Raw genomic sequence first — 26,182 nt, forward strand, 5'->3', positions numbered from 1 at the left:
GAGATCTCGAAATAGTAGGGCTTATCTTTGTATTTCTGTGTCGGAGAAGGTGGCTGGATGCTGATCGATGCTGGATTAGTGGGCAGGAAGGGGGCCGAAAAGAGATTAGTCTGGTGTGAGAGTGTGCATTCCAATAACGAGAACTATTTTGGTTGTAAACGTTGTCCCACTGTGTGTGTGTGTGTGTGTGTGTGTGTGTGTGTGTGTGTGTGTGTGTGTGTGTGTGTGTGTGTGTGTGTGTCTGTGTGTGCGCGTCGTTTTAAGCAACGACGAAGGGGAAGACGGCTGTGGGTTGGTTCAATAATTAACATTCTGTGGGACTGCGAGTGTGTCAGCTCTAAACGCTCTATAATCAACCTGCACGGTGGGGGGAGCCGACAACACAAAGCCTTCATTACTCTAACACACGTACGCACGCACGCACACGCTCGTGCGTCCGTAGCGCGGGGCTCACCATGCACTCTGCTGCAGTGACAGGCGGGCTGAGTGCTCCTACCCGCACGGCTCGCCCTCAGAGCGACGAGTGCACGGGGACGAGAGGGGCGCCCGCGACGAGAGGCGCTGCGTCCTCCACGCCTGAGCCTGAGCTGCTGTTCAGTCCCGCAAGGTCAGCAGCACTCCAGTGGAGACCAGCAACATTCCCATAATGGATCCATCCTTAATAATGTCCTCAATTAACGCCGGGCGCCGGGGGGGATAAGGTGTTTAATGAGGTGCCCGTCGTCATTTTTAATATGAAACAATATCTACGGGCCTTCTTGATCGCGGCCGAGGCGTGACACTTTCACTGGTGAGTCTGTCCGCTGGCCGGCGTTTTAAAAGGCCGGTTGTGTGCGGGGTATAGGTTTATGTGCGTGGGCGTTCTCCTGCTGTGTTTTGAGCGGTGTCCGACTGTCCGTCCGTCGCTGGTGCTTTGCAGGGGAAGCAGGATTTGTGGTCAGGGTCTTATCGACATGTTTTGTTTTTGTTTGTGGGTTTGTTTCACAGAGAAAAACCCTTCCTAATACCGTGTGTCTGTGTGTGTGTGCACAGGTCTCAAGGATAAACGCTCACAATGAGGGGTGTGTGTGTGTGTGTGTGTGTGTGTGTTGCACACACTAGGGATGGGGGGAAATAAACAAAAGTAAGCCAGAAATAAGAATGCAATCTTCGTGGAAACGTATTATGCTACCATCCTACAATGGGCATAATGGTTTGCCTAAAGTTGATTTGCACTCTTATAAACAAGAAATACACTCTTATATAGAACATTAAACCACACAAAAGATAAAATCACAAAATTTTGCATTATTTACAGAATCGCGATACATAAGGTATCCACAGTCAAAAATGACTGTATTTTATCCTACTGCTAGGTTCCTGTCCCTAGTTCACACCCTGGGGATGGGGAAAGACTTCCCCAAAGCCTACCGGGTGGGGGGTGTGTTTAGTTGTGCACGTGTGTTGGCACACGCGTGTGGGGGTTTTTGAAGTAGAAGGGGAAAGAGAGGAGCCGACGGTTTCCCAGTACTGACGCAGGAGAGCGCAGCACGGAGCATTAATAGTTGATGAGATGTAAAGTGAACATGCATATACCTGGAGGCTGTGTGTGTGTGTGTGTGTGTGTGTGTGTGTGTTTCCTTGTGTCTGTATTGGTTGATTTTGGAGTTGAAAATTGGGGATTTGGTGTAATTTTCATATAGATGGAATTATTACAAAGAACGGTTAGAAAAAATTCGTCAACAATTCACGTAAATGCTTTTATTTCTTCAGTGAAAGTTACAAACATTTGTTTTGCGGGTGTGGTATTGCAATTTGTTTTTCATTTGTTTTTTGCAGGCGTGTCATCCCCATGGTTACAGCTTAACACAACTTTGATACTTAAAATTAAAAGTTAAAATTAGCAGTGTTGTTTGCACTTATACTGTTAATCTAAGGGTCACAGAAGCTTACCCCTCTCTCGGACATGGCCATCAACCTCTGCTCAGACGGAGCTCCACACGTCGACACTCTCCTCGCCGCCGGCTTCCCTTGGTCATGACATCGAGGTGCCTCGGAAAAGCCACTCACACACCGCAAAAGAAACACTGCCGAAGTTCGAAGCAGGGTGGAACGTTCCCAAACTTGTTATTGAAGCCAACCAGTTTGTGAACAGGTTGTTCACAAACTTGTCGGAGACAACCCTGTGTCCAGCAAAGTTTCCTCTAAATGAAAGCCTTATTTCAGTAACTGTTATGAAATGGCATCAATTAATATTTTGACTATGATTTTTAGACGTATCACTATCACCAAGACACATCAATTTCTAAAAAAGGGCTCTGTGTGCTCTCCTACTGCCTGAAATAACTGCCTTTTTATTAAATTATTGATGATTGATGCTTAGTTGGTTCATATGAAAACATTGGCTAAGAAAAGGGCCCCTCTGATTCTCAAAATTCAGTAAGAAATTTGGCGTTGCTTTAATGATCATTTCTGGAGTTATTTAAAGGGCCGTGGAGTAAAGAACAATGTACAGCAGAGGTCCAGTAGCTGACATGCTAACTGTAGCATCTATTCTAGTTTAATCACCGTCAAAGGTAAAGCCCAAGAAGGTGTGTGTGTGTGTGTGTGTGTGTGTGTGTGTGTGTGTGTGAACAAACCATGGCAGGTCCACGTGGCCACCTGAATGCTCATGTATTGCATCCAGTCATATGTTAACATTAGTCTGTGTGACTAAATGGGTGTGTGTGTGTGTGTGTGTGCGCGCGCTGTGCTGACTGAGCTGTCTGGGGGCTGACAGGCTGCTGATTTGTAGTGCGTTTGGCTGATCATCTTATCTCCTGTCAGTGGCAGGGAGAGATTGGAGGGACCAAGTCTGCCATCTCCATCGCTCTCGCTCTCTTGCTCGCTCTCTCTCTCTCTCTCTCTCTTGCCCTCTCTCTTGCCCTCTCCCACTCAATCTCTTGCTACCCCTCTCTCCTGTTCGCTCGCTCTCTCTCCTTCTCTTGCTGTCTCTCCTGCTCCCTCTCTCTCCTTTTGCTATCTCTCTCCTATATCTCTTGCTCCTTCTCGCTTTCTGTCACTCATCCTCTTGTTTACACACACACACACACACACACACACACACACACACACACACACACACACACACACACACACACACACACACACACACACACACACACACACACACACACACACACACACACACACACACACACTTACTTCTGTCCTTGCTTCTTTCTCTCCTCTGTATTTTTTATTTCACTGCTCTGCCATTTTTGTATCTCTCGCTCTCTCCCTCTCACTCTTGCTCTTTATCTCTCTCTGAATAGTAGCGAGCCAAGGACTAATTATTACAGGCAATCATTTGCCCATGTAATACCCAGCCCCTCCCCACTACTATCTGCACCTAAAGACCCACCCTCATAGAGGAAAGACACTCACCAAGTACACACACACGCGGTCATTTCCTTTCCCTATAGTTGTATTCTCCTTACCTAAAGGACGGCCAGGGCTCTCACTAAACTGGATAAGCTATTGATGAATGTGAGAGACTGCTCTTTTCGGATGCATCCATTTCCGCCAGTGGACAATGAACGCAATGTTGCAGAAAAAGAAACCAAACATACAGACCACACACAGAGTAAACATGTTGTGCACCCCAACCTAACCCCTACTTCCTGTCGGTGTGTGAGTTTCTTCAGAGGTCTGTCAGCCCCCACAGTCCCGTTTCCTGTCTCCCAGCTAAGCGCTAGATAAGTAGCCCGATAACGTTGGAAGACGTTATCAGTCTATTAATCCTTTTTTAAACGTCTTTGCCGAAGAGTTCAAAACAGCCAACCTTTTATCTTTATCCTGAGGTTAACAGAGTGAGTTTGTGCCCATACTAGAATGCACATGCAATAATTTACATGATGCTATACACACACACACACACACACACACACACACACACACACACACACACACACACACACACACACACACACACACACACACACACACACACACACACACACACACACAGACAGACACAGCTCACAGTGCCGGGTTAGTTCCCACACAGTCCATCCCAGAATGACTTGTGCCGATAGGCAATTCCACTGTAATAAAATCTCTGGTGCGGGGGGGGAATGGGAGGGATGATGGGTGTTGGGTGCAGGGGAGGGGGGAAGAGTGTGATGGGGGGGGGGGGGGGGGGGGGGATTAATCCCCACCGCCTCTGCCTCTCCGTCCCTCTTCTACTCAACTGGATGGCAATGATAAATGAGTCAATTACGGGCGTATGTGTGCACAGGGCTTCAGCAAGCGGCCACGGATGGGGGCTGTTATTACCTGTTGCTGCAGCCGGGGGTAATGTTGCGGTATTAATCATATTCTAATTTTCATCCACCAAATGACCCCCCCCATACACACACCACCACCATGGGCACCAAACTCCCCCCCCCCCCCCCCCCCCCCCCACACACACACACACACACACACACACACACACACACACACACACACACACACACACACACACACACACATACTCATTCACTCACTCACTCCCCAGCTCAGCCCGGCACACTGCGATCCCTGCACCATCTATCAGAGGACCGCAAACAAGCTCACATAAACCGTTGGGGCCTAAATATACCGGCTCTCCTGTGTGTGTGTGTGTGTGTGTGTGTGTGTGTGTGTGTGTGTGTGTGTGTGTGTGTGTGTGTGTGTGTGTGTGTGTGTGAAGATGCTTGTTTATCCAGTTATAGGGGACACTTGGGGACAGTTAAGCCATGAGGGAGAGACGGGAGACAAAGACACAGAGAGGACAGACGCTGATATGGGACACATGGGAGCAGAGTGGTGTGCATGTGTGTGTTCTCGTATCACTCATGTGGTGCTGGGAGAGTCTTGGGATCCCACGGTGGCTGTAAACCACATTAGCCAATAACGACAAACCACACACACACACACACACACACACACACACACACACACACACACACACACACACACACACACACACACACACACACACACACACACACACACACTAATGTACACACACACTCAGGTCCCTAGAGCCAGGGTGGGTCGCTGTGAGGTTCTAAGGGAAACATCTGGTGGAAGGTGGTTTGTTTTTTATTAGAAAAAGAGTAGACCCTGTCACTCCTGGCCCACTTAATCAGAAGCCTAGATGTGTGTGTGTGTCTGTGTGTATGTGAATGTGCATTGGGGACAGTCAGGTAATTGTGAAGAATGGCGCAACAGAATGAGAAGTGGAGGGCACATGGATAGAGAAAAATAGTCCAGTGGGGGGGAGGGAGGGAGGGAGGGAGGGTGAGACCTTGGATGTGCCTGGCTGCAGTCTTGGCTGGATTTCAAGCTCCAAGCGTGAGTTCATCTATTTCTGATGTGCTCCAAAGTGATAATGGCTGTCAGCACCCAGTAGCCCTGCCCTCTCCTTCTCCTCTCTCTCTCTGTCTCTCTCCCTCTCTCTCTCCATCTCTCTTTCTCTCACCTTCTCTCTCTCTCTCTCTCTGTCCCTCTTGCTCCCCAATTTTCACACTCCCTCCATCTCTGTCTCTCTCCATGTGGTCCTCTCCCTGCATGCAGCTAGCTCTCTCTGTCTCTGTCACTGTCTCTCTCGCGCTCTCTCTCTGCCCTTCTCGCTCGCTCCATATCTGTCCCTCCTTCCCTCTCTATCTTTTTGGGTGTTTGTGTATCGGATCGGGTGGGAGTGAGTCACAGAGTGGGCTCATTTGTTGTCATGTTGTCGTATTGTGTTGTGGGTTTCAGTCTTGGGTATTACGTGAACCAACAGTGTACACTATTCCGTAGTTTGTTTCTTCTCCTCCCCCCCCCCACTGCTCCTCTATTCTCATTCTTTGTCCTCCTCTTTCTTGTTCACTGCAGTTTGAAGTTGGAATGTGAGAAGCTGGCTACAGAGAAGACAGAGATCCAGAGACACTACGTGATGGTGAGACACACATGCACGCGCACACACGCGCAGAATGAAATGGTTGAATGAAGGTTTGCATGAACTCACTGTCAATTTGCCCAAAAAAACAACTCACACACATAAGAAAAAAGCGCCTATATATCCGCTTCCGTTTACTTTCTTGAGGAACGTCGGACTGCACTTGGCAGCTTGAGTGGAGCTTTCCCATCTGTGTTGGCGAGCATGCGTCTAGCACACACACACGTATGGGAGCTTGCATTGTAATTATCAACAGGACTGCCAACCAAAATGACACCTTTAGCATGTTGACGAAATGCTAAAGATCATGCACCTGTTGTCTTGAATGCATGTGTCTCAATATGATTTGGTGAGATGGTGATGTTAATTATTGTAGCAGAATGGCTGCAGTGTGCGACTCGCAGCGGAAATGCTGGTGTCCTCAGGAAACCACGCCACCGGGTGCCCGTCCATCAGAAATCACTGCGAGTCTCCTTGGATAAAAAGTGTCAACAAAATGACGAGATAGGAACTTGGCCGCCGGCCACCCTAAATCAACATCGGATCTGTTGACTCTAGTGTCGATTTATGACCATAACCGTGTCCCTTGAGGTCATTCTACCCCTGGTACGGGTACAGCCCGCTGGCTGTCTCGTAGAGCCCAGCTGTACGACTGTCGGCTGCTTCTAGGGATTTGCGGTCATCACGGTTACCGTTGGTGACGTTACGGCGACCGGCCGAACCCAACGGCCCGTGTTAAGGTTCGACGCTCACGCCGCGCTCCGTCGGCGGCTTACCGGACGTCAACAAGTGTGTGGAGTTTGAATCCCGAGAGCAAAAAAAAAAAGAGGAAAAAAAAGTCTGCCAACGTGCCCCTGAGCCGGGCATTAAGTACACAGGAAGAAGCGCCCCGGTGGCCTGGGGTAGGATACCGCTGCTAATCACACAAGCTTGTCCCTAGGTTTCCCCATCCCCGGCGTGGCACAGAGAGAGGGCTGTGTAGCTTCCTTGGCACAAAGCAGGCACTTGTGGATCGAGCAGGGGGGGAGGTGGGAGGGGGGGAGGAGGAGGAGGAGGAGGAGGAGAGAGGGGGGTTAATTTGGCACGACGCAACGCCCAGTCCTCTGCTCCTGGCTGCCGAATTGGGGGAGTTTGGATGTTGCTAAGCAACAGGCAAAACTTGGCACGCCGACTTTTGAGCGGAGAAGCCAGCTGCCAGGAAAAGGCGTCTTTTATGGAGGCACACACACGCACACACACACGCACACACACACACACGTCCATGCTTAGAGAACACACACACACACGTCCATGCTTAAAGAACACACACGCATGCACGCACGCATAAAGAACACACGCACACATAAAGAAGCCGCATAAACAACATGGATACACGTATGCGCACACACACACAAGTGGGCACATGCTTAAAGGACACACACATACAGGAGGACACACAACACGCATATGGAGAACAACACACATAAATAACAAACACGGCACGCAGAGCGAAAGTGGGAGCCGCATATCCACAAAAACCAGCACCCACACATTTTAGGGAAACACAGATACACACAAAGCACAGCTCAAGACGCCTCCACAGTTACACTCTGCCACAGAAATGCCAAGACACACGCACACGCACGCACACAGAGACACAGAGCCAGTGTTAGTGAGGATGTGTGTGTGGATAGAAAGAGGACCCCTGCCATCGCCTCTTCCATTCTGCCAAGTGGTTCTGGCTGCCCAACTGCCAATCTCCTCTCCCCCAACCAGCAGTTGTGAAAAGTAAATGTCAGCCTGTCACTTTCCACGGCATCTGACTTTAAAATGCCCCCCCCCCCCCCCCCCCCCCCCCTATTCTCCATCTCTCTCCCTGGCTCTCTCCCTGGCTCGCTTTCCCTAACTCGCCCTATCTCACTTGCCCACTCTGTCCCGTCTCCCTCTTACACTTTCTCTCGCTCTTTCTTTCTCTCTTTCCCCTTTCTCTCTCTCTCGCCCTCACCTCTTTCACACTCACTCTCATCTCTCTCACTTTCTTTCCCTCTCTGTCTCTGTCTACCTCCATCTTTCTGTGTCTGTCTGTCTCTCTCCCCCTATCTCTCTGTCTCTCTCTGTCTGTCTGTGTCTCTCTCTCTGTCTCCATCTCTGTCTGTCTCTCTCTGGCTCACGCTCTGGCTATGGCTCTCACTCTCGCTCTCTCTGTCTCTGTCTCTCTCTGTCTCTCTCTCTCTCTCTCTCTGTCTACCTCTCTCTGTCTACCTCTCTGGCTCTCTCTGTCTACCTCTCCCTCCCTCTCTCTCTCTCTCTCTCTCTCTCTCTCTCTCTCTCTCTCTCTGGCTCAGTTGTTGCTCAGAGCGACCACGGGTCTCAGATAAATGGCGGCCTGCAGAATAGCACACATCAGATGTCATTATTGCGATAGTCCCTCACAATTCTCTGCCCAGAGGGGATTTGAGGTAGCCTGGCTGGCGCACTCCCACATTCCTAAAGGAAGTACTTGAGGGTCATTCTCAGTTCCTGGGCTTTACAGCAGAGCCACTGGTCCTTTTGTAGGTCTTTGTGGAAGACTCTGAGTAGGAATAGCTTAGTGAGGCGATGAACGGCCTGCGGCCTCCCACCAGCTTAATTCATATTTCGTTTTTTTGGTTTGCTGTTGGATGTACAGGTTGAATGCTTGCTTCATTGCTCGGTTTATAAATCCAATGCAGGAAATGGTTCATATGTTGGATATATATATATTCTTTGAATGCACAAGGCCGGTTTCCCCCGCACCATTTGACTGTTTTATCACGCCATTCATGTTCACATTAACATGTAATGAGCCATGTTGTTCTTTCTTCACAGTACTACGAGATGTCCTATGGCCTTAACATTGAAATGCACAAACAGGTATGTACTCAGACTTCCAATGGGTTATCTGTCTGTCTGTCTGCCTGCCTGCCTGCCTGCCTGCCTGTCTGTCTGTCTGTCTGTCTGTCTGTCTGTCTGTGTGTCTGTCTGTCTGTCTCTGGTCACGTCATTATTCTCTCTACTTAATGATTCTTCTATGAGCTCTGTTTTACATCTCCACAGGCCGAGAATAACGTGCACATGCCCACACGCAAGCACACATGCACGCACGCACACCAGACACATACACAAACACACAAGTCATTCAAGTTTATTCCATCTAATCCCAGTGCAGAATAGTATCTCTTTATCCCTCTCTGGCTACTTCTGTGTGTCTCTTTCTCTTTTGCTCTTCTGTCTAGTTCCATATCTATCCAGCTTTTTCCCTAGCTCTCTCTGTCTAGCTATCTCTCTAGGTCTGTCTCTCTCGCTCTCTCTAGCTATGTCTCTGTCTGGCTGTCGCTCTGTCTAGCCGTCTCTCTCTCTCTAACTGTCTCTCTCTCGCTCTGTCTAACTGTCTCTCTCTCGCTCTGTCTAGCTGTCTCTCTCTCGCTCTGTCTAGCTGTCTCTCCGGCTCTGTCTAGCTGTCTGTCTCTCTCTCTGTCTAGCTGTCTGTCTCTCTCTCTGTCTAGCTGTCTGTCTCTCTCCCTGTCTAGCTGTCTCTCTCTCTCTCTCTGTCTAGCTGTCTCTCTCTCGCTCTGTCTAACTGTCTCTCTCTCGCTCTCTCTGTCTAGCTGTCTCTCTCTCGCTCTGTCTAACTGTCTCTCTCTCGCTCTCTCTGTCTAACTCTCTCTCTCTGTCCTGCTATGTGGGCTGCCCCCAATCCCCCCCCCCCCCCCCCACACTATAATGTAAATGTGTGTGCGTGCGCGTGGGAGCCTGTGTGGAGGCGTTAATAGGATCCACAAACAGACTTCATCTCAGCACAGGCAGACGGATGAGAATACTGTGCCCTTCTCAACCCCCCCCACTCCCACCACTCCCCTCCATCTTCTCCTCGGCTCTTCCCCGTCATAAATCCCTGTCTGCTGCTCCTCCACCCTCTCCTCCTTTATGCCACACTCCTTTCTCCTTGCCCCTCTCTCACTTTCTTTCATGTCTCTTTTAATGCCCCTCCTTCTTAATCTCTACCCTATCCAGACGCGCACGCACGCACGCACGCTGACACACACACACACACACACACACACACACACGCCCACACTTTCTATTACTCATTCTGTTCTCCCGCTCTCTCTCTCCAAGACATACAGTCCATGCTGAAATTCACTTTAAATCAGGTCACTGCCTCTCTGGAGTTGAGGCTCGCTCTTTTTCTTTTTTTCCTCTCTCCTTTTTTTTTTTTTTTTCTATCTCTTCCTCCTTTCCTATCTCTTCATTTCAATTGCTCTGATTTTGAAATGACCGGGACACACGCACGCACGCACGCACACACACACACACACTCTCTAGCCCTCACATCGCCCCCCCCCCATGTGCATTATAATTCTCTCTTGGCTCTTCCGTTTAGCCTTGCATCCCTCCTTCAGACACCTTGCTGCACTGTCATCATCTTTCTCTTTCTCCTTCTGTCTCTCTCTATGCCTCTGTCTCTCTCTATGCCTCTGTCTCTCTCTATGCCTCTGTCTCTCTTTATGCCTCTGTCTCTCTCTATGCCTCTGTCTCTCTCCATGCCTCTGTCTCTCTTTATGCCTCTGTCTCCCTCTCTCTCTCGAAGATGTCATTTAGTTGCTGGCGATCTCCAACAAGAAATCATTGTGTCTCCCTGGGCTGGTGGTGTGTGTGTGTGTGTGTGTGTGTGTGTGTGTGTGTGTGTGTGTGTGCGGTGTTGGGAGGGAGGGAGGGGTGTCTGAATGTGTGTGTTTGGGGGCAGGAGGGTGTGTGTGGTGGGGGCTGGCAGATGCATTCACAGAGGGAAGAGTGGGGGTGGCGTGTGGTGGGGCTGGCTGGCTGCAAAATAGAGGGAAAAGGGAGGGAGAGATGTGGGCAAATAAAAGGAGTAGGGAGGCGAGGGAGAGGAAAAAAGAGGGAGGGTTGGAAGTTCAGCCCGGCGTCAATAAATCACTTAAGAGAGAATAGGCTACACACACACACACACACACACACACACACACACACACACACACACACACACACACACACACACACACACACACACACACACACACACACACACACACACACACACACAGCGGTGGCTAGCTGACAGAAAGACGAACAGCCTGCGGCCATAATGATGTTGTCATCATGATCTCTGCATGCATATCATTACCGGCCCTATCTGCCTTGTTGGCTCTGCTGTTAAGTGTGTGTGTGTGTGGTTTTCCTGATTACTGCACTAATACAGGGAAATAGTGGTAGTCTGGAACATGGGGTGATTAGGAAAACCGATAAATGGATAGAGGCCGGGGTGGGGGTGTGCAGGACGGCTGGAAGGAGGAGGGGAATGATATGCAGAATTCTATAAGGGATGGAAAGGAGAGAAATCGTTTGGCACACACACACACACACACACAGAAAACTGTATCAAGACGTTCAAGGATGCCTTCGAACCACATGCACACACAGGGGCAGAGAGCTCACACACAGACAGCCAAGATTCTTGGCTCGGAAATCACACACACACACACACACACTCACTATGTGGGCTGGCTGCGGCCACAGCAGATGCTGTCCATGAATATTTTAGCCTGGCTCCTTGGCAGAGTTTCCATTTGCATGGACCAGATGTAAGCAGCTGAAATATTTACCACACTGGCCTCGAAGAGAGGTGTGTGTGTGTGTGTGTGTGTGTGTGTGTGTGTGTGTGTGTGTGTGTGTGTGTGTGTGTGTGTGTGTGTGTGTGTGTGTGTGTGTGTGTGTGTGTGTGTGTGTGTGTGTTTGTGTGTGTGTGTCCCCGCCCTCCCTCCCTCCCTCCTTGGGGTCAGTGATTCTAGCTTTGTGTGCTCTGGGCACACACGCGCAACTCTCAGGTTGTGTGTGTGTGTGCCCATGTACATTTGCCTATGTAAACGCTGGTGATGGCTGTGTGTTTTGCCTGTCTCACAATCTTGTTTGTATTTGCCTTGTGTGCTCGACTTGTGTGTGTGTGTGTGTGTGTGTTTGTGTTTATTCATCAAAGTGACAGACCCCTGCCCCCCCCCCCCCCCCCCCTGCCTCTTTCAGACGGAGATTGCCAAGCGGTTGAATGTGATCTGCGCACAGCTCATCCCATTCTTGTCACAGGAGGTGGTACACCCACACGCACGCACACATGCATCCACACTCTCGCACACACTCATTCACACACAGTCTTTCTATCTTGCTGGCAGCCTATGTAAAAAGCGTGCGCATGCAATAACCAATAGCTCAAGGTGAAACAATTTGACATGCCCGCTCACACACACACACACACACACACACACACACACACACACACACACACACACACACACACACACACACACACACACACACACACACACACACACACACACACACACACACAGACACAGACAAAGCTGTTAGAGGAAAGCTTCAAAGACTCCCCCCTAGGGTCAAAGTATATCCCAGGTACATTGAGAAAATTAGTTTTTCCTCACAAAAATAACCTTAGGTATTTATGTAAATCCATACTCATATTGTTCCTTTTTTCTATAAAGGAGGACATACTCTTTTGCGCCAAAGTCCAAATCAAAGGAAGCTAACTTGTAGCTTGTGTGTAACCATACCGTTATAACTATAGCGCCTATACCCCCCTGCCCTCGCTGACCTTTGGTTTGTTCCACAGCACCAGCAACAGGTGGTGCAGGCCATGGAGCGCGCCAAGCAGGTGACTATGGGGGAGTTAAATGCGTCGATAGGGGTACGTGGACTCCCCCCTCTGGCTCATACTGTGTCTATCTCACCCTCACATCCCTTTTTTTTAAATATTTTCCCAGCCTTCGTAAATACATTGTCCTCATGGACAATTATTTCAAAATATGCTTTCTGAAAGTAATTTGGCGTCGTTGGCATGCAGGCAGTCTTAAATGAACAGCATTAAACTGATCTGAATCGTGCAATGAAATCCGAAACAACCCATGTGTGTGTGTGTGTGTGTCACTGAGCGTGTGCGCGCGAGAATCACTTTAAGACACACAGACTCCTGACTGCCTCACCAGGATCAATGGCTCCCAATAAATACCGATCCTCCATTAAATTCAGCCTCCGTAACCAAATTGCAACACTTCATCACTGACGCCCCCCCCCCCCCCCCGCTACTAAACCCTGCACCCCCCCGAGCCTCGCGGGTCTGATGCCCTGCGGAGAGCCTACTCTCTACAGACCCCCTCCCTTTAGCCTGGTCCTTTTACTCCATTGCATGCAACCTCCCCCCCCCCCCCCCCCCGCCCCATCCATTACTGTCTCTCCATTCCCAGCATGTATCCCCCCCCCCCCCCCCCAACTCCCTCCCCAAGCGCCAGTAATTGACCCAGACCCTCTCTCTCCTCTTCCCCAACTGTCCCTCTATGTCTCTCTCCCTGTGTCTCTCGGCATGCAGCAGCAGCTCCAGGCCCAGCACCTGTCCCAGCACGCCGCCCAGGGCCTGCCCATGGGCGCGCACCCCTCCGGCCTGTCGCACCCGGGCCTGGCGCTGGGCGGCGGCTCCAGCCTGCTAGCCCTCTCCGGGGCCCTCGGGGCCCAGCTGGCGGCCAAGGACGAGAGGGCTCACCTGGAGGCCGCCGCCGCTGCAGCCGCCGCCGAGCACCACAGAGGTAGGGGTGAAAGGGGGCGCAAGGGGTCCCGGGGAGGGGCCAGTGGGTGCCATGGGCGTGTGGGTGGGGGGCTGGGGATAGAGGGAGGGGGTTGTGGTTGCTGGGGCTGGGTGCGGTCGCTACATGGCCTCTTCATCCTCATCTATTTAGATCCAGATGGATAGATGGATACCAGTCAGGATACCGATACCAAGTCCGAGCACTTCAAAGTCCCCGTCGGCTTTGTTGTCGATTTCCGTGCCAGACATACCAAGGAATCGAAAAATGCGTTTCTCACTATACCACGGGGAAGGCGATAGAGTGCACAGGCACAACAGATAAAGATAAGACCTCTCCCAACACTAAAGGAAACCATAAAGTGCACAACAGATGAAGGCATTTACCTACCTAAAAATAAGCAATAATACACAAGAGTGCAAAAGTCAGTAATAGCAGACATATATCTATTGTGATGGTCGAGCCTTGGTAGAGTGATGGGAGATAACGTTGCGTGTCTGTGTGTGTGTTTGTCTTGTGTGCACGCTTCCTCCCTTTTGGTCTGCTCATGGGACGTGCGGCACTGCTGCCGGGGATGAACATGGACCGCGAGGCGGGGCCGGTGAGTAGAGAGCGCCGCCTTCACCGACGACTTCAGCGCCACGATCCTCATGGGCTCAAACACCACCACCGCATATAGCATTTAACGGCGCGTTCCGCCTCGCTTCCTCTCGATATTCACACCACCTATTCATACAGGAGCAATGCACTTTATAATACGGCTGCTGTTTTGTAGCGCCAAGTCGTCAGGTTGCTATTATTGTGTGGCAAAGGATTGCTGAGGTGAACTTTGCATCTCCACTACACTTTGAGATGGGAGCAGTGGGCATCCACTCAATAAACATTATGTGGGTAGCCCCCCAACCCCAACCGTTTGACCCCTCAGAGTGTTAAAGTGCCCTGAGGCTGTTTTGCATGGCCATATACACCCCCTTCCCCCCCCCTCCCTCCCTCCCTCCCTCCCTCCCTCCCTCCCTCCCTATCAGTGCTTGCTATGTGGTGAGCTGGAGCCGATCGATGCAGCCTGATATTCTCACATTCATCTCGGCTGCTCGAGTGCTTGAGATGATTTATGCAGTGTTTCTCACCTCATTATCACACTTCTCTGCCCCCCCCCCCCTCGCCGCGTGCCCTCTACACCCTCCTCCGAACCCTCCCTCCACCCGTTCTCCAACCCTTTGCCACCTCCCTCCCCCCCGTGTGTTTAATTGCTCTCAATCCTTCCGTCTTTACTTCCCCACCTCTCCCTTACCTCTGCCCCTCCTCCCTCGTGTCCTTGGCCTTTTTACCTCCTCCTCTCCTAACCCTCCCTCCCTCCTGTCCTCTTCCTCCCCGCCACTCTTCTGATCTCTCTCTCGCTCTCTCTCGCTCTCTCTCTCTCACTAAACGATCCCTTCATTGCTCTTCTCCACTCCTTTACCATGTTTTTTTTGTTGTTGCACATTTTCTTATTTTTCTATTCCATTCCATTATTTTTGGATTTTATTTCTATATTGTTGTTTTTATACTTTTTTTTCCTTCTTCAATCCTCCTCTCGCCCCCCCCCCCGATGCAGAGTTCTCTGTCCAACGGGGACAAGGGGCGTGCTGCAGACTACCTCAGCAACGGCAAGAAGAGGAAAGCGGAGGAGAAGGAGTTCATGACGGACTATGTGAGTACGCTGCGCCCCGCGTGTGGGTTAAATGAACCCCACAAATGGGGTGGGTTAATTTAAACCCACAAATGGGTTAAACCAATGCTTTAATGGTTCGACTGTGTGTGTTTGATTACACAGGAGGTAGTGACACCCACTCGGACGATGAACGTTCAAGAACAGACACGCGGACGATTTTGTCTCTATACTCGAGGCTTTCTCAGAATGTATTCTTAAACAACAGCAATTATCATCAATAAAAAAAATCATCTGTGCAGGAGCTCAGTTGAGAGTGGAGTCCAATCAACGCCAATTCAGATTCTACTGAAAAAGATGCTGCAGTTTTGTCTGGTCGGAAACTTTGACGAGTTGGTGACATGCTACTTTCGGTCTCCCTCCCTCCCTTTCTCTCCCCCTCTCTCAGGGCAGCGATGCGGATAAGAGCGATGATAATTTAGTGGTGGACGAGGTTAGTATGTCGCTGTTGGACTCTTGGGTCCACTGCACGTCACACTCTTTATCTGCACGGTTGTGCAAACACAGACGCACACAGACACACAGAGACACACACACACACACACACACACACACACACACACACACACACACACACACACACACACACACACACACACACACACACACACACACACACACACACACACACACACACACACACACACACACACACACACACACAGAGCACAGAGCCGTGCCGCCTGCATCCCAATGGGCCTCTCTGACCCACCCTCTCACACACCACACGCACACCATACGCACCACAATGGGCGCACACACATGCCCACCAACATGCTAAAATACATGGAAATGCAAAGGCTCATTCAGCCGTTTATTGACGTATTCAATTACGTTCCATTACATGCCATTTTTACTTGATGCGAAAAAAAAGAAAAAGACTGAAATATCGGAGGGGAAGGCAAGCTGGACCTCTGCCAAACAGAAAACAATAATCCAGAAATGTAATTCGTCGTTTTAACATATAAAGTGTTTTCTAAAACGCCTTCCGAATGCCCAGGACCCCTCGTCCCCGCGCAGTGTGCAGTCCTACTCCTCCAGGGAGAACGGCCTGGACAAGATGCCCCCCTCCCGCAAGGAGGCTCCCCCCCAGGCCAGTCCCACCTCCCTGGCCTCCTCCAGCAGCGCCCCTTCCCCCTCCAGGGGGAAGGAGCCCCCACAGGTAACGGAGGGACACACACACACACACGCACACACACGCACGCACGCAAAGTGCAACGCAATTTGCGTTTCTATATTAGCATGGCTGGTAAAAGCACGACTCAGAAATGTGCGCGTTCACACCCGTATTCCTACCTTTTTTCGATTTTTATTATTTGAGTTTCATGTTCACCTTATAGAAAATCTCATCTCGATTTATATTCCCCCCCCCCCCCCCAGAGGGAGAAGTCGAGCACCCCAGGGATGAAGCCTGGCACCCCCATGTCCCAGGAGTCCAACACCCCTGGACCCAGCGGACCCCCACAGTTCCGCCCAGTGCCAGGCAAGCCTGCTGTGGACCCTCTGGGTAAGACCACACACACACACACACACACACACACACACACACACACACACACACACACACACACACACACACACACACACACACACACACACACACACACACACACACACACACACCACACAAAACACACACACAGGACACAAAACACACACACAGGACAATACTGTTGAAACTATTTCTATCGAGTCCTTTGTAAATTGTATGTTCAAGTGCGTGTTGTGATGATTCAGACCGCCAACAGCCCCTCACACGGTTCGATAAACCATCAAGAACACTTATATGGTCTTTAAAGATCTCCGTCAAAGGGACAAAGAAAAGCCTAGCATCACATCCAGCGGCTAGCTGCCATCTTGAAACATGTTACCTTAGGCACCAAGTACCCCACCTGTACGTTGAATCTCATTGGTTGGATATCAGGTACCAGCCCCCCCCCTCCCACATACATGCACACTGACACACACGTGCGCTTGCACATGCACACACACTGACCACCATCTGGGCTTAATAAGTAGCAGTGGTTAGAAACGTTCAGTGCTCCTCACTTTCTAAATGGAAAGATTAGGAGGGGTGACGGACTGTGACTGTGAGCTGGTTCATAATAAGCCTTGATCTATTCCAGAGCCTCTCTCTCTCTCTCTCTCTCTCTCTCACTCTCTTGTACTCTCTCTCTCTCGTGCTCTGTCGCTCTCCTTTTTTTTTCCCCCTCTCCAATGCACACACACACACCAAGAAATAATGCATGAATCGTACAAATTGCAGGTGCACCTCACATGCATACACATGGATACACACACGAAACGCATGCACGTAGACACACCAAGGAGCTGCAGGTGTGGGCGGCTGCCAGCAGGGGGCAATAGTGGTCTTGTTCTGCAGACAGCCTACAGAGGCTGTGGAGGTGGCTGGGCTGTGTTCACAGGCTCTGAGCTGTCACTCTGGGCTGTCTCAGGCCCTGAGAGGCCCAGCGTGGGGATCTCCTTCATCCTATATTAGCATGAGAGAATAGCGAGGGGAAACACTTTGCATAACCTAACCTCTCGTTGTCTTGCTCTCCCCTCCACCCCCTATCTCCATCCTTCTCACCCTGCCATATCTCTCCTCCTCTCCCTCCCTCCCTCCTCCCCCTATCTCCATCCCTCCCTCCCTCCCTCCCTCCCTCCATCCTCCCCACTATCTCCATCTTATCTCATCCCTCCCTCCCTCCCTCCCTCCCTCCAGCCCTGGGTCTGAGGAACTCCCTGGCGGTCCAGGGAGCCTACCCTCCGGGGGCCTTCGGCCTGCCCCCCCCAGGGGTGAACGGGGACCTGCCCGGGGGAGCGGGCTACGGGGCAGCGCTGCACCTGGTCTCCCCCCAGATGAATGGATCGGCCGCCGCCGCCGCCGCCGCCGCCGCCGCCGCCGCCGCCGCCGCCGCGGGCTACGGGCGGTCACCTGTGGTGAGAGGGGGAGGGGTTCATGTTCTACCTTGGTTATCCTCGATTTGTTTTTGCATTCCCTTTTCGTACGGCTGCTACTGTTATTTTGCTGGCTTTTGACGGAAGGGAGACGGGAGACGGGAAGGAAGGAAGGAATCTCCCGCTTTGTTTTTAGTTTGTATATACAGTAGATAAGTGGATGTTGAAGGGATTTCTGGGAAATGTTAGTTTTGCAACACGCAGGAGCTCTGTATGCTTGCATGACATCGTGAGCAAATGTCTCTCCAGCCCTTCTACACATTAAAACAACGTGTTTTAGCGTGTCAAGGACAAAAGCACATCAATGCGGATTTTGATTTAATATTATATTTAATTGTATAATATAATTTGATGGACTGCCACCATTACCCTGTGTAACGCCATCAGGGCTGCTCTCGTGGTGGAGAAGGGGTGGATGACTTTTTGAACCTAGCTGATCTTTGAGGCGGGACTCAATCGGTCTACTTGAAGCCTAAAGTGGCGTACGTCAATATGTTTGTTTTACCTCCCGCGTTAATGTCTCCCGCGATGAAGATGTGATGTTTTAATTTGCCATTTTTTCGTAAGACGGATATGTCAAGAGAGGAAGGAGTGAATGAATGAACGGAGATGTAATTGTTGGATCTATTATTGAGCATCAATCATCCTTTTTTTTTCTTATCATTCGCACAGCCTTCTGTGTCTGACTTTTAATACCGTTTCCTTTCAATCACCACTCTCACGTCCACCTTCTCCTCGCCTCCGCTTTTTTCCTTCACCATTCTTTCCCTTCTCCCCTGTCCTACTACCTCACCCCTCTCCCCCTCTTCCTACTATCTTCTCCTCCTGCTCCCTTCACCCCTCTCCCCGTGCTCCCTTCACCCCTCTCCCCCTGCTCCCTTCACCCCTCTCCTCCTTCTCCCTTTGTCCCTCTCCTCCTACTCCCTTCACCCCTCTCCCCCTGCTCCCTTCACCCCTCTCCTCCTTCTCCCTTTGTCCCTCTCCTCCTACTCCCTTCACCGCTCTCCTCCTGCTCCCTTCACCCCTCTCCTCCCTCTCCTTCTCCCCTCTCCTCCCTCTCCTCCCTCTCCTTCTCCCCTTCTCCTTCTACTCCCTTCACCCCTCTTCTCCTACTCCCCTTCTCCTCCTTCTCCCTTCACCCATCTCCTCCTTCTCCCCTTCTCCTCCTTCTCCCCTCACCCCTCTCCTCCTTCTCCCCTTCTCCTCCTTCTCCCCTCACCCCTCTCCTCCTTCTCCCCTTCTCCTCCTTCTCCCCTCACCCCTCTCCTCCTTCTCCCCTTCTCCTCCTTCTCCCTTCTCCCCTGTGATCCCCCCCCACCCCCCTGCTCTTCACCTGCCCTCCCACTCACCTCCCGTCTCTCTTCCCTTCCTCTTCCTGTCTCCGGGTCTGAGCTGAGAGCCCCCATCTCCTGCCAGGGGTCTTAACGTCTGCCCCTCGTGTCTTCCAGGTGGGCTATGAGTCTCCCCACCCACACATGAGGGTTCCCGGGCTGCCTGCCAGCCTGCAGGCTGCCGCCTCAGGGAAGCCGTGAGTTCATTCATACATCCGTCTCACCCCACCCCATCCCTTCCTCAACCACCTGCAATGGCACCCTCAATATCTGTACATGTATTGTTCCTGCCCCCCCCCAAAACCCAACCAACCCCAATACTTTTGAATATCAACCACAAAATTTGACGTTTTTTTTATTGCTGCAAGAGATGTCCGATGTTTTGTGTTCCTTTATCCATTCAGTCAATCTCTTTCCACTAATGGACTCTCACATTCCTCTCTCTCTCTCTCTCTCTCTCTCTCTCTCTCTCTCTCTCTCTCTCTCTCTCTCTCTCTCTCTCTCTCTCTCTCTCCTCTCTCTCTCTCTCCTCTCTCTCTCTCTCTCCTCTCTCTCTCTCTCTCTCTCCCCCTCCCTCTCTCTCTCTCTCTCCCCCTCCCTCTCTCTCTCTCTCCAGGGCCTACTCGTTCCACGTGGCGGCCGACGGCCAGATGCAGCCCGTGCCCTTCCCTCCGGACGCCCTGCTGGGCCCGGGCATCCCGCGCCACGCCCGGCAGATCCACACGCTCAACCACGGCGAGGTGGTGTGCGCCGTCACCATCAGCGCCTCCACGCGCCACGTCTACACCGGCGGCAAGGGCTGCGTGAAGGTGTGGGACATCAGCCAGCAGGGCAGCAAGAGCCCCATGGCCCAGCTGGACTGTCTGGTGAGTAGGAGCCTGCGGGGGGGGTTTTGTGGGTAAATGTGTGCGTTGCCGACAGTCGCTCTCTCTCTCTTGACAATCCTCAGTGCACCTTTGTTGTCTGCTTCGGTTGCGAGTGATGCGTTAAGCATAAGAGAGCTCGTTATTATGTAAATACAAGGAAAACACTGGGGATTTCCCGTTCTGATAAAGACCGCAACACACTCAAACCGTCTCTCACACGTGCACGCACACACACACGCCCACACCCACAGCCGCGGAGCATCTAAATTACCCCAGCGTTGTCAGCGAGGTAATCTGCTACATTAAACATCGCCAGCGTCCTGCTGAGACAGCACATCTTAAGTTTGGAGCTGATAAATGACTCGTCTCCCCGAATCTTTTAAGAGCGCACAACCCTCATATTTATTTATACTAATATAAATCTGCCTCTACAAACATGCATTTGTTTAACAGGAGATCTGTTTGTCTCTTACGCCCGACACAGAACCGGGACAACTACATCCGCTCCTGTAAACTCCTCCCCGACGGGCGCACCTTGATCGTGGGCGGGGAGGCCAGCACGCTGTCCATCTGGGACCTGGCCACGCCCACCCCCCGCATCAAGGCGGAGCTCACCTCCTCGGCGCCCGCCTGCTACGCGCTGGCCATCTCCCCCGACAACAAGGTCTGCTTCTCCTGCTGCAGCGACGGCAACATCGTGGTCTGGGACCTCCACAACCAGACGCTGGTCAGGTGAGCGCAGCGCTGGGCCTCTGGTTCACTGCTCGGGCCACGCCTTCCCCCACAGCACACTCAGCGGGGCGGACAGTGGGCCCTCGGGGACCCCTTCTGCCGGGTGACCCCGGTCCGCTCAGGACAGGACAGAGACGTGATGGAGGGGGGTCAGCGGCGAGGAGTCGGCTGGGGGGGGCGGAGTCACAGTGGCTCAGGGTTTCGGTCACCCCGGTTCCTGACCTCAGTTACGAAGCGAGGAGCCGAGCGAGGCGAGGGACCCGGCACTAGAGAGCGTGTGCCGGGGGTCAGAGACAGGAGGTGTGTGTGTGTTTTGTGTGTTATGTGTGTGTGTGTGTGACTCCCGGTGCTGTTGGGCCCATGCAGGCAGTTCCAGGGCCACACGGACGGAGCAAGCTGCATCGACATCTCCAACGACGGCACCAAGCTGTGGACGGGGGGTCTGGACAACACGGTGCGCTGCTGGGACCTCCGGGAGGGACGGCAGCTGCAGCAGCACGACTTCACCTCACAGGTACACACACGCACGCACGCACACGCACTCACACACAAATGATCTCTACATCGAATCATGTAGTAACACGCATACACACACGCACACAGGCACACGTACACACAAACACACACATATACAAACAGATACACAAAGACACACACACACACTTATACACACACACACATGCACACACACATACTTACACACACACACATACCAACATTATGCATACACACATTATATACACAGACGTACGCAGATACACACAAAGAAACGCACACACCCACACACACACACGCATGCACAAACACAACTCACACACACGCACACATAACTCACCCACACACAGCCCACACACGCGCGCACACAACTCTTGCGCAACTCACACACACGCGCACACAACTCGCATGCATACGCACATCTATACGCACGTGTGTACGCACGCACACACAGATCAAGCTGTAGGTTTGCTCTATGTAATGCATTTAATTTGATACCTACACACATACTTCAAACACCACAACACCAAAGACCCCCCACCTAAGTGACACACACACACACACACACACTGACAGCCACGCTCGTACACAAGTGTAGGAAAAAAGGCGGTCTCCTTTTCAGCTAAAATGTGTACACACACAGTCACGCTGGCGTACGGTCGGCAGTTCATCTTCACACAGTTTTACTTCACACAGTCACGGTAGTCACACAATCCCGGCGCGGCTTTCATCCCGGCGAGAAGGCTCCCCCTTAGCGAAGAGGCTCGTCGAGCAGGTGTTGAGTCGTCACACGAGCACGCCTTTATGGCGCCCTTCGGCGCACGTGTACTGCCGCTCAAACCCTCGCTCGTTCTTGCATCCTCATTGCGGTCGTTTCCTTTTCAACTCCTCCTCCTCATCCTCCTCCTCACCCCTCTCCCGCCGGGGTCCCGTCTGCAGATCTTCTCTCTGGGCTACTGTCCCACCGGAGAGTGGCTGGCGGTGGGCATGGAGAGCAGCAACGTGGAGGTCCTGCACGTCTCCAAGCCTGACAAGTACCAGCTGCACCTCCACGAGAGCTGCGTGCTCTCTCTCAAGTTTGCCTACTGCGGTAAGGACGTGCACACACGCACGCGCTCACACCCGGCAGACTTGAGCGATGGTCTGGTTACATCTTACTCCCTAGGAGGATTATTTTCAGACAAATTGTTCAGACCTCCGCCCTCTTATCATGATTTCCAGGGGATGCCTCGTCTCCGTCGGACTGTACAAAGGCTGCCATTTATTCCCTGCATGTTGTCTTGGCTTCTCCAGAGGCTCATCTGTTAAACTGCGTGAGTGTGTGTGAGTGTGTGTGATCATGTTGTCTTCTCGTCTCCTAGGCAAATGGTTTGTGAGCACCGGCAAAGATAACCTGCTGAACGCGTGGCGGACGCCCTACGGGTCGAGTATATTCCAGGTAGGCCTTTGCTTTGGGTTTCAACCAGGGTTTTTATTATTGAGTCTTCCATCAATGGGAACATGGGAAGGCTAACCCCTAAACACATCCTCCTTGATGGAACAAAGAAACAAGTATTTTTTTCAATCCTGTGTTAAAAAATGCATCAATCAGAGAATCTTAAACTCATCCATATATTTCGGGGAATACTTATTTTGATCATTTCAATATCAAATGGAATTGACGTCAGTTTAGATGTGTACTCAGAGAATCGACTCCTATTATTTCACGATCCATCATGGGGCAATAGTGTAAACGCCGGCCATTTGTTTCTCTGTCGGAAAATGTACTTGGTACAAAGGGTCGTCACTAACTCGACTCGTCCCTTCTACTTCCTGTCCTCTGCCACAGTCCAAGGAGTCCTCCTCGGTCCTGAGCTGCGACATCTCCCCCGACGACCAGTTCATCGTCACCGGATCCGGGGACAAGAAAGCCACAGTCTACGAAGTCATCTACTGAAGCGGAAGCTGATTGGCTACTGGGAAGAAATATTATATAGACGTGGGCGGGGCTTTGGGCTCCCCCCTCCCCCCCCTCCCCCCTCCCCCTCCCTCCCACACCCCCCACACCCCCCCACCCCCTGTGTACCAATGACTGTACAGAGAGATGGTTGGCATGGAAACAAAAGACATTCACTTGTACTTTGTTTGTTTTATTGACGTTTGTGAAGGGATGGAATGACAGACAATGAGGGCGAGAGACTGAAGCGAGAAGAAGCGAGGGACACACAGTCACATCTCTGGAGATCTCTTGATGGTTGAACATGGTTTCCAATGCTCTGAGAATGCTGGTTAGTCTAACAGTTGTGTGCAGATGTGGGATACCTCCAAAGAACTTTGTTGTTTTTTTTTTTTCCTTTGTTTTTTTTTGGTTTCTTTTATTTTTAAAAAACAAAACAAAACCTCTGTAGTGACCAAGAAATTAGCAAAAAAAAAAAAAAAAGAATAATATTTTTTTAGCTTTTAAAATTTCTCTCGGCGGAGGTTGGGGCTCGGACCACCGCCACATGACGGGGGGCCATGGCGGACAGAGGTCGTGGAATTGAGAGAGCAAGAGGAGGAGACGGGGTGGGGGAAAAGGTTCAAGGAGCAAGTGGAAACTTGCGTGGAAGGGGCAGCGGCCCCGCGGAGAGTCGGTCTTCGCCAAGCCCCCTTCCCCTCTCCAACGTCCTCTTCTTCAGCACTTGGCTGTTGGACGGGGTAGGGAGGGGGGGAGGTTTTTGGGGAAGGTGGGCTGATGGATTACAAGACTCTAAACATTTGTTCCGGATGTTTCCCAACTCCTTCTCTCCCGGTTCTCGGTTTTCAGCGGCATCATGATTGTATTATCTATCTGGCACATATATAAATCTGTGGACCGGGGACGGCTGGATGCTCTAACTAACCCCTCCCTACGTCAAGATGATCCTATCTCTGTGTTTTCTGACGACAGAAGACTCGTTTTGGTCCTACGATGCTTTTTTGCAAACCCTAGCCTCGACTAGCCAGGCCCAGGAATGGAACAAGACCACACACGCATTCATCACTAAGGGTCTACATTGACAGCCGGTTCGCTCAGATTATCAGGGACATGGCTACTACAAAAACAGTCCATTCCAATGATGTGTTTTTCTATCGTCTTCGTCGGGGGACACATAGGAAGACAGGCATTTCCCACCTCTCCCCCCCTGAATTCATTCGTGAACCTTGACCTTGCTATATATGGACATGTAAATAAAGTTCTCTAAAAGGCAAAGCAGGATGTCATCATTTGTGACTCGGGATTCATTTGCAGATGTCTGATACTGTGAAGCGTTGGGCCGAGATATCAGTTAATTCTGGCCATCGTTTTTTTCTACCGCTATTCTAGATTTTCTTGTTCTCCCAGCTATTTTCTATTTCTTTTTCCTCTATTTTCACATTCGTTTTATCTTTTTCAGTAAGGAATGAAAAGCGTAACCCTGGAATCTAACCCTAAAAGAATACTAACCCTGAAACCTAACCCTAAAAGGAAAACGTAACCCTGAAACCTAACCCTTAAAGGTAACATAACTCTGAAACCTAACCCTCAATGGAAGCCCAAACCTTTTCCAGAAATCTTTCCGCACATTCGGTCTTTTTTTTTTTAGGCTCATTTAGACACATTAAGATCATTGTCTCTTTTAGATGAACGCAGGGCAGAGTTCAACTTATTCTCCTCAGGGTTCACCTATTAAATATTAAATACCCCTTGTCACTTTACAATGAAGCACACTGTCGGGCCCAATATGTTTTACTTTTTCATTTAAAACGTGATTTTTAAATCGTCTTTTGATATATATAGTCTTGGCAATAATGGGCAGAAGATTTGGCCAAGAAAGCGTTTGGAAGTAAGTAGCGAGAAAGCAGAATCAATGTTGGCCTCCTTTCTCCTAACTGATTGTGATTGTAATGCCGTCATAAGGAAACATATTCGGGGATTGGCCGTGCAGCCAAAAGCACAGCTTCTACAACCCCATTCAGTCTCATGGTTTGAGTCGGTAGCCAGATTATTAAATGGTTGTCATCTTTCAGAGGCTGATGTGTCTAGACACTTTGGTTGCCCGCGCTTAAAGTCATGGCTGCAGAATATTATTGGCTGTTATTCATACACAACGGTTTCGAATACCATAGAGGTTGCCCTAAAGTGATTATATTATAATCTGATAACTACTATGATCACATCTGATCTATAAATGGACAGCTGGAAACCTGGAAAGGCCCACTCTTTAGTTGGCATGGTAACAGAGAGCAGCCTCGTGCAAAACATGGGTTATCAAGAGAATCAGAGTAGAACACAAATAGACTGACCAATAAACTGGTCTGGCTGGGAGTAGACATCGTTCTCACCATGTTAGATGGGGATAACTTTAGCACAGCTTCTTGAGAGAAAAAAACGAAGTCAGTCCACAATAAATGTTTTAAAAGTAGAAACTCATTTCAGCCGCCAATTAAACCGGACAACCTTTGAAGACGCAGACTGGTTTCTTTACATAATCTGAAGCCCATCATGTCAACAGCTTTCTAAGATTGAAAGTGGAATCAAACAAGCTCTGTGGAATCTGTAATGTGCATGAAGGGACACA

The 26,182-nt window shown here is 50.8% G+C and overlaps 1 protein-coding gene across 2 annotated transcripts in view; it reads left to right on the top strand.

Moving 5' to 3' along the window:
* Positions 1-24,160, top strand: part of tle2a (TLE family member 2, transcriptional corepressor a) — a 35,031-nt gene extending 10,871 nt beyond the window's left edge. The window contains exons 3-20 of one of the 2 annotated variants that reach the window (XM_079740373.1): positions 5,863-5,926; positions 8,753-8,797; positions 11,963-12,025; positions 12,567-12,641; positions 13,320-13,532; positions 14,069-14,131; positions 15,125-15,220; positions 15,627-15,671; positions 16,239-16,400; positions 16,619-16,745; positions 17,964-18,181; positions 19,648-19,727; positions 20,147-20,396; positions 20,881-21,128; positions 21,495-21,642; positions 22,563-22,713; positions 22,985-23,061; positions 23,452-24,160. In XM_079740373.1, the coding sequence (XP_079596499.1) occupies positions 5,863-5,926; positions 8,753-8,797; positions 11,963-12,025; positions 12,567-12,641; positions 13,320-13,532; positions 14,069-14,131; positions 15,125-15,220; positions 15,627-15,671; positions 16,239-16,400; positions 16,619-16,745; positions 17,964-18,181; positions 19,648-19,727; positions 20,147-20,396; positions 20,881-21,128; positions 21,495-21,642; positions 22,563-22,713; positions 22,985-23,061; positions 23,452-23,559 (2,233 nt within the window). In that variant the 3' untranslated portion in view covers positions 23,560-24,160. The remainder of the gene's footprint in view (positions 1-5,862; positions 5,927-8,752; positions 8,798-11,962; positions 12,026-12,566; positions 12,642-13,319; positions 13,533-14,068; positions 14,132-15,124; positions 15,221-15,626; positions 15,672-16,238; positions 16,401-16,618; positions 16,746-17,963; positions 18,182-19,647; positions 19,728-20,146; positions 20,397-20,880; positions 21,129-21,494; positions 21,643-22,562; positions 22,714-22,984; positions 23,062-23,451) is intronic. The other variant, XM_079740374.1, reaches the window with a different exon arrangement.
* The last annotated feature ends 2,022 nt before the right edge of the window (positions 24,161-26,182 follow it).

The sequence above is a fragment of the Pollachius pollachius genome (genome assembly GCF_949987615.1).
Source record: "Pollachius pollachius genome assembly, chromosome: 7".
Lineage (NCBI taxonomy): Eukaryota > Metazoa > Chordata > Actinopteri > Gadiformes > Gadidae > Pollachius > Pollachius pollachius.